At 43.6% G+C, this 8426-nt stretch overlaps 1 protein-coding gene across 2 annotated transcripts in view; it reads right to left on the bottom strand.

The window, feature by feature from the left end:
* Positions 1-866: 866 nt before the first annotated feature.
* Positions 867-8426, bottom strand: part of IGF1R (insulin like growth factor 1 receptor) — a 169312-nt gene continuing 161752 nt past the window's right edge. For both annotated transcript variants that reach the window (XM_054272527.1, XM_054272528.1), the window contains exon 21: positions 867-8317. In XM_054272527.1, coding sequence (XP_054128502.1) covers positions 7951-8317 — 367 coding nt within the window. In that variant the 3' untranslated portion in view covers positions 867-7950. The remainder of the gene's footprint in view (positions 8318-8426) is intronic.

The raw sequence follows: 8426 nt of genomic DNA, 5'->3' as shown, positions 1-8426 counted from the left end.
CCCAAGGGGAAAGCCCCACAGTCCTTCCACAGAGCACAGCCCAAAGGCAAATCCAAGAGCTAACCTGTCCCAAGAGAGGCAATCCTGAAGCACTGTGCTGTGGGGAGGGTTAGGGCACGTGAGGTTCCCTACAGAACAGGCACAAAGGAGATCCCAAATTGTAAAACATGGGAGCAGATCCTCCACATCTCAAACAGCTCCTTACAGACGTGCTGGGGTCACAGCACTGCCTTCAGCACACAGGGGATGCCCACACTCTCCTCTGAAATCCTGCTGCCAGGACACAAGGCCAAGATGAAATCAGTCAGGAACAGCACAGCAGCAGCTTCATCTGCACACCTGGGATTTCCTGAGGGAAACAAAAGCCTGTTCCTCAAGCACATCAGTAAAAAGGACAAGAGACAAAGACACCAGCACAGGCTGGGGCATCAGGCCACCACTGAGCCCTGTTTTAGTCAACACCTTGATGCCAAGAGTCTGAGGAACTGGAAATGCCAAGACAATGCTGGTTTTCTGGCCACTGTCCTTTCCAGTGTTACAGAAAGCTGAAAACCAGGTGCTGGCTGGCTGAATGCCTCACATGGGGATTGCTCTGCAGGTAAATAAAAACTAACAATGCTCACCTTATTCACAGGAACCGCCTTGTGCAAACTGCTCAAATCTCAGCCATGAAGGATCCAAAAGCTCAGTGTGTCTGGATGAAAATGCTTTTGATTTCAATCAAACAATGGCAGTACTGACTCCTATTAAGAGTAGCTCAAATAGATGCAGCCAAAAGGGCAGTGGAAGACCAGAGCAGCTTTGCTCTGAGTTTTCTAACCTGTATTCGCTTTGCATAAGGAGCAACAAAATCAGAAACAAACAAATGCATACAGAATTCTTTTATTTAACTTAAATCATGTAGTACTGAAACTACTAGAAAAAAGCAGAGTAAGAGAAACTAAAGGAGCCTTAGCTTCAGCCATTCAAAATAGACAAAGTTTCTTCTTTTCATAATGTAAAGAATCCCGAGTATATCGCAATAACAGGAATAAATTCTTACAACAGAATATACAAAAACATTTTGAAATTTTTTTATCTACTGATTCATTTTAATATAAACACAGGAATTTCTTTAGGAATAATTTATACACAGCAAGTCTTTTTATGTAATAAATTGGCCATGTTATTGTTTAATTTTCTCTTAAAAAAATTTAAACAAGAAAAATTGGAAAATGTATTTGCAACTGCATCCATTCCTTAGCACTTTCTAGATTTTTGTCCCAGAGGTAGACAAACTCTGGCCAATCCTTTCATCTCAAACCTCACTGGTTCAGAAAACAGAAGAAGAGAAAGGCATCCCTGTCCACAGCAGAGAGGTTGGATCTTCAAGATTTTTAAATAACAATAAATAGGGACCCTCCCTTGCTCATTTCAACAAAGCTTCCAATGGTGCTCTACAGCTTTACACAAGCATTTAAAAGTGATAAGAGATTTGCAAAGAACTCTTCAATAGTAATTACCAAAGCCACCTTCCCTCTTTCCCTGATGCAGAGGCATCCTTCACAGCAGGTGCTGAGCAGCCCCGGGAGCCTGGGGAGCAGCGAACCCCGCTCTGCTTCCCTGACCAGTGAGGTTCCTGTCATCCATGAAGGTAACTGCCCTAGACAGCAAAGTGAAATGACCACGTAAGAGGATCCCACCCCAACCAGAGGGCTCTGGAAGACCAGGATACTGAAGATACAGAACATTTTCCCACCTCCTTTACTCACTTGCTGTATACTGGGTCACAAAGCTTGGGCGGGACAGGGGAGAGGGACAAGCCATGAACTGGACAAGTCAGCGATTCCTTTTTGGCATATTGTAAAGCTAACTAGTAACTGGTACCATGGAAAAACTGATCACAGACAGACACACCCACACATGGACACAGAAAAGTGCCCTTAAATTATATTTTAGGCATTTATAAACTACAAACATTTTATAAAATTATTCTATGTACTTACAAAACGCAATGAAACATTTAGTTAGTTCTTGTAAACCAGATCTTCGTCAACTGACTACCCGTAATCTACTGGACTTGAAGCCCTATTGAAAATGCTAATTAATGGTTACTAATCAACAGAACGCATACCCAAAAAAATATATATGAGCACACACGCATATGCACACACACAAACTAGTGAAGTCCTAAGGTACCTGCAGAACAGGCCGGCTGCAGGCGAGACCGATCCGTACAGGCCGATGACCAACCACTGCCACACTCCTGGTAAGGAATTTACTGCTCCAGCTGCAAAGTCCAGAGGTTCATTTACAAGTACCAACAACCTCAGTTGGGACACCTGAGCGCTGCTGCTGTCCCACAGATTAAGCTCAGGGATATTACCTCAAACTTCTGCCAAGCCCTGTGTCTCTGTAAATCCCCACTGCTGCGTCCTTTGTTGTCAGGTGTCTCCCCACAAACTCCTCCGTGCTGACTGACCCAGCTGCTCCATGTCAGAGGCTGCTCAGCACCTCTGAATGAGGTGTCCTTCAAAGCCCTCCTGTCTACTTGAGTTCTGTATCTTCAGCACCCCTGGCCACTTGTGTTGTTTCTCCACATCATTCTTCAATCCTTGTCTGCACATCTACTCATGGGTTAAGTTGCAATATCTGGCTTTATCACTGGTTAGTAGGGAGTGGATCCCTTGCACCTTCCTCCACTGTTGTTCAGACCAGTGATTGAATACACGGTTGACAAACAAAATAAGAATAACAGGAAACAAGTGTTACTTGTACTAATGGAATGAAAAGGGTTTAAATATATATATATATATCTATATTATAGATATACATATGCAGATATATATATGTATATATAGATATATATGTATGGAGTTACACCAACAATAGGAGTGTTGTTCACTTAGACTTGGATTGAACCCAACAGCCCTCAGCAGTTCCCAGAGGGCCTGACAGCAGCCCCCTCTGGTCACCAGTCATCCTGGGCAAACTGGGCTTCCTTTCCTTTGTTTTAGGAGACCAAGAGGAGCATCAGTGCACCTGGAACCACACAGCACTTGGCACCACCTGGGAGGAGCAGGGGCATCCCACAGGGCGGCTCCACACCTTGCGCCGTGCTCGGCTGCTGCCTCTGGTTTATCGTCCCTCCAAGGAGCACCTGATTCAGTGCCACGGCTGTGTCTGCACAGCAACTGTGTTCCCTGCAAGCACACCAGCTCCTCTGCCAGGGCACTCTGCAGTGCCACTCGGGAGGGACCCAGGCCGAGCCCTGCAGTCCCTGCTCCCCTCGGCGACGCCAGCTCCTGTCCCACCGCATCGGGACATCCTGGTGCCATTCCTCAAATGCTGCTTTTCAGGACTGGGTGGGCTTTTGTGTTTAATTTATAAACAAACTGGATTACTTTAACTTTATTCAAACATAGCTGAAGTTCTAAATAAATTTTCCATACCAGACAAGCCAGTGGTCTCAGGGAAGAACAACATTACAAACCATATTATGACTCTATCAAGCCAACATTAATTCTCAGTTGTTCACATGCACAAACAACTCGATTTACTGTCCAAGGGAAGTCTGCATGAAAAACCCATGTGAATAAAGCTATTCAAAATGCACAAAACACAACAAAAAAAGCTATGGAAACAAACAGAACAAAAAAGGAATTAAGCTTGAATTGCAAACACAGAATGCAATGGTATCATGAAGGTGGTTTGGTCCAGGAGAGCTGACTGCCATCACACACGGACACGAGGCCTCGTGGCTGTCTTCTACTGAAGTGCTTTTTGAAATGCTTCTTGTGATGCTACGTCATTAGTGTTTCTTCCTAATGCATTGTAAAACCACCTACGTACAATTCTACAAACCAGAAACTCGGACAGTTTTAACAAAACCCTCCTAGCCAGCTGAAAGATCTGAGGATCTCCAGTTGTGGTAATCAATATGTGCAAGGGAGGGGAACAGCCACTGCACCCAAAGGTCACTTGAACATCAAACATGGAAAACCAAACGAGTAATAGTGAAAACTTCCAATTTTGCTGGTTTCTCAGGACTAGGGAGAAACGCTCCCTCCAAAGACAAACCATAGTAATTAACCACAGCACTGTGTATCCAAGAGGTTGGGTACAACTCCAAGTAGCCAAGCACCACATTACTCAGATACCACAACCAACACCTGCACGAACAGCTGCCAGAGCTGGAAAAAAGGAAACATTATACAGCAAGCTGATGGCAAGCTCGTGTTAGTCCTGTGTGCTTGTAAACCAGTTACACACTGTCAGAGGGCAGTTAAAATTTGATGGCTGGTCCATCAGAATCCACAGTTATAATGCATTTAAACAGGGGAAGAAAAGGGAACTGACTTTTAACTGGCACGTTAAAAGAAATCAATTCAATGTTAGTTTTGAAAGAAAAAAAAATAATAAAAAAAAAATCAGTGCTCTCATCAAACAGAAGCAGCAAAGACCAAAGCTGTAAATTTGATGTAGCAGCCAGTGACAGGTTTTGGTCAAGAAAGCAATGCCATCCCATAGGAGCCAATTTATTTTTGGGTTCTGATTCAGCCAAGTATCTTTTTGATGCTTGTGACATCTGAGCAAGAACAGGCAGGAATGACTTAGTCCATTCTACAGGACAAACAGAAAGAACATTCCCTTTAGTATTTCTTCTGGACCTTCAAACATTGTAAACATTTGATTTCTGTAACAGATTTCAGGAAATACTCACAATTTGAAGTTCCCATATCAGGTCAGCTGCATTTCCACTCCTCCAAACACGCAGCGTTTTGCTGCTGACCCAAGGGCTGCTGTGACAGCACATTAAAAAGCCTCTGTGTTTCCTTAAAGAATGGTCACCCTAATCACACAACTCTTGGATTTCTCCTCACAACAACAAATTTTAAGAAATCGGAGAAACCCCTTGGAATTGAGGCAAATATTCTGAGGTGACCCTCTGTGACAGGCAGTGACTGTTCCCCTCCAGAACCTAGAGCATGTGGTATATGGAGTGAGAGGTTACCAGTATCAACGGCATTTATTGGCTGCTGAGAAATGTGAGATGTATTTTTTTATATACACACATATAAAAAAATAAGAGTGAGGTAGATAAATGTTTGAAAAAAAAAATCAAAAACTGTCCCCCTGTCATACTCTAAAACCCTTATCTCAGTATTTAAATTCATTATGGGGCATCTCTACAGTGATTTAAACTGGTATCACAAAAATAAATAAAAAATCCTACATAGAATACCTTCTTAATTAACTTTTTTGTCTTTTTCATTTTCAAAAGGGAAAAAATAACTATGGGACAGAGGCAAGAGAAGATAATGGGACCTAAACTACATAAGCAAAAAGCACTACAAACTTTTAAAAATCTCCAGTCAAAACTAGCAATCAGTGTAATTTTTTTCATTGTTCTTACTCAAAACATTTGAACGTTTCCATCCCAGAACCACCTCTTCCTGCCATCGTTTGGTTGGATCAGTGCTAAACAAAGGCCTAGACTGGAACTAAGGTAAGATGAGCAACTGCTGCGACTCCTCGGGTGTCGACTTCCTGACGGCCCCTCCTTCCCCTCTCACCAAGGCTTCTGCAACTGAACAAACAAGCTCACTCGTCTTCTTTTGTTCTGAGGTTTGGTCTGTGATTTAAGCCACAAGCTTGGACTTGTACAGGTTTCCATAGCTGCCAACACTTCACTGTTTGCCAACCCAGCCGCCGGCCCCAGCTCTGAGCTTCCCACCAGCCCCACAGGAAGGGCACGGGGGCTGCCCTTTGCTTGGGGGTGGTTTTCTTCACCAGGGCTGGGAAAAGCAGCCCAGGTGCCCTCCAGGAGGGCTTCCCCATCAGGAAGGTGAGAGCTGGAGTTGGCTGGAGCCAGGTGATCGATGGCCACCTTAGGAATGCCTGGCATCACCAGCTGCACCTGGCACAGCTCTCGTTCACAGGGTGGAAGGGTTAAAAGAATCTTTTTAAGGATTAGTGACCCAAAAGCCTGGTGTTTGCTGTTGTACCCAACTAATAATTTAAAAAGAATACATGTGTGTGTGTGTGTGTCTGTGTGTGGGGACGGGCGGGTGGATGTGTGAACAAGCGGGGAGGACAGGAGGGGTAGGACCCTTGTACAACAATGAATATAAACACTGAACAAGGATGTACTAAATAGTTAACCTTTTGTTTCTGACCTGAGTTTGTATCACGCCTTGCACTGTAAGAGACTCGTGTGCTGTCTGGGCAGAGGTTAGTGGGAAGGAAGGAAAACTGGGGCTTAAAAACACCACACCACAGCACTGCCAGAGTGTTCCTGTGCGGGGTGTCCCTTCTTTCTCCTCGTCCCCCTCCAAAGCCCCGTAGCCCACACAGCCAAGATGTTGTAAAACAACTAATGGGAAGGAAAATAAAATTTAAAAAAAAAAATTAAAAAAAAAAAAGGAGGAAATGTATTTATAAAAAGGCATTAAACAGTTCATGGCAAATCATATGAAAGGTTATCAGTTACTGGGAAGGAGGAAGTAAAAGTTACACACTATAGTACAAAGCATAAGAAAATTTGTTGAAGTGGAAGGGAAGGGAAGGAGGGCAGACCTGAAGGTTTTCATAGATTAAATCCACAAAGATAAAGAACAAAAAAAATAGCAGCTTTTTTCTGTACAGACATATAGATGAGTATCTGAACCGTAAGAAAGTTATAAAAGTGACACAAAAGACAATGTGTATGCAAATGATCCATGGTCTAACATAGAACTGCAAGACCCTTCGAGAAGTCTTAATAATAAAGAGTAAAGGTCAACAAAGCATCGTATACTTGAATCCGGTTACTGCTTTTTTTTGTCTTCTCCAATTTATGTTCCTAGGTGTTTTTTCCTTGCAAGCCTGGGAAGGAAGGCAGGCTGCAACGATGGAGATCTCGGCCGCTCATTCTCAGCTTTTTCGTAACTCATTTTTGGCGGGCGGTTGACTTTTTTGTACAAAATGCACGCGTGTTTGTTTAGCTCACCACTGCCAGTTTTGTCCAGAATTCACTGGGATGGGGACAGGGGTGGAGGGAGGGCTGGTTCTTTACCCCATCCCTTTTATCTTCTCCATCACAAGAAAAGAAAAATAAAAATCACATTTTGTCCAGTTTTGAAAGAAGATCTAGACAATTTGACTTTTTTTTAATTATTTTTTTTTTTTTAAATACCAGTGCATGACTGAATAGAACATATTGGTCAGGATCTGTTTTGAACAGAGCAGTTGATTACTGTGCTCCTTCCATGACTACAAAAAAACACAAAAGAAAGCAAAAAAACAAACGAAAACAAAAAACAAAGAGTTCATTTTTTTGGCAAAATTTGGCAGCGTTGAAAATGGTAACAGCCTTGGACGAATGATGGCCCTTTTTTATTCTTTTACATGTTCCTAAAAAGATTAAAGAGCAACATTAAAAATCCAGTCTTTTTTAGTTTAGGGTTTTTTTGTGTGTGGTTTTTTTTTGTTTGTTTGTGGTTTTTTGTTTGTGTTTTTTTTTATAAAGACCTACAGTGTTAGGCAGGTGCTTGCAGGGGTACCGGGAACCACCTGGCCTGCAATATCTTTGATCTGATAAAAGTGCTGTACGGTTGAACTTGCACGCAGATATGTTTCCCATTATGAAGCAAAGAGACAGAAAGAAAGAGAAAGAAGAGAGAGAAGAGAGGAGAGAGAGACATCAGATCTCAAGTTTTCTGTTGCTATTAAGTGTTAACATTTAAGAGTTTTAAAAGGCCAACTGTGTGCCCCATGACTGGAGTCCTTGACTGAAACAAACATCTGCTTGCATATCGAAAAAAAAAAAGAAAAAGACGGTAACTTGTTTACTGAAAAAAGGGTTCTCCCAAGTGCAGCTATGGCAGTTCTGAAGATCCACTGAGGTACAGTAGGCTTTTGAATATATTGTGATTTTCTTTCTTTCTTCCCCCAAAGCCTGTGTTTGTGTGTGTTTCGCTCCCGCGAGGATCAGCAGGCCGAGGACTGGGGCAGCGGCAGGGCGCGCTCGTTCTTGCGGCCGCCGTTCATGTGCGCGTACGGCTGCCGCTCCTCGAAGCTGGCGCGCAGCACCACCACGCCGGGGCCGTTCTCGGCCTTGTGTCCTGAGTGCTTGTCACTGGGTTGCAGGGTGGAGGAGGGGTCTAAAGGAATGCTCTCCATGTTCTCAGTCTCCAGGTCAAGCTCCTCTGTGTCCGGAGGCTTGTTCTCTTCACTGTAGAAGAAGGAGACCTCTTTGAAGGCTGGGTCCAGCTCGTCTTTGATGCTACCGATGATTTCCAGGAAGGAGGGTCTCATTTTGGGGTTGTACTGCCAGCACATGCGCATCAGTTCGAACCTGGGCAGGGAACACACAGGAGAGACATTTACTGAGGGCTTCAGAGCCATGACTGGGTCAGTTTTAGAGAATCATTCCATCCCCAGGGAAGGCAAAGTGACAGAACTTC

This window comes from Melozone crissalis, unplaced genomic scaffold, assembly GCF_028551555.1.
Source record: "Melozone crissalis strain CALT ecotype California unplaced genomic scaffold, PUWL_Pcris_2 ptg000014l_1, whole genome shotgun sequence".
Lineage (NCBI taxonomy): Eukaryota > Metazoa > Chordata > Aves > Passeriformes > Passerellidae > Melozone > Melozone crissalis.
Note: the sequence above shows the minus strand (reverse complement) of the source record. Positions and strands in the feature narration are given on the sequence as shown.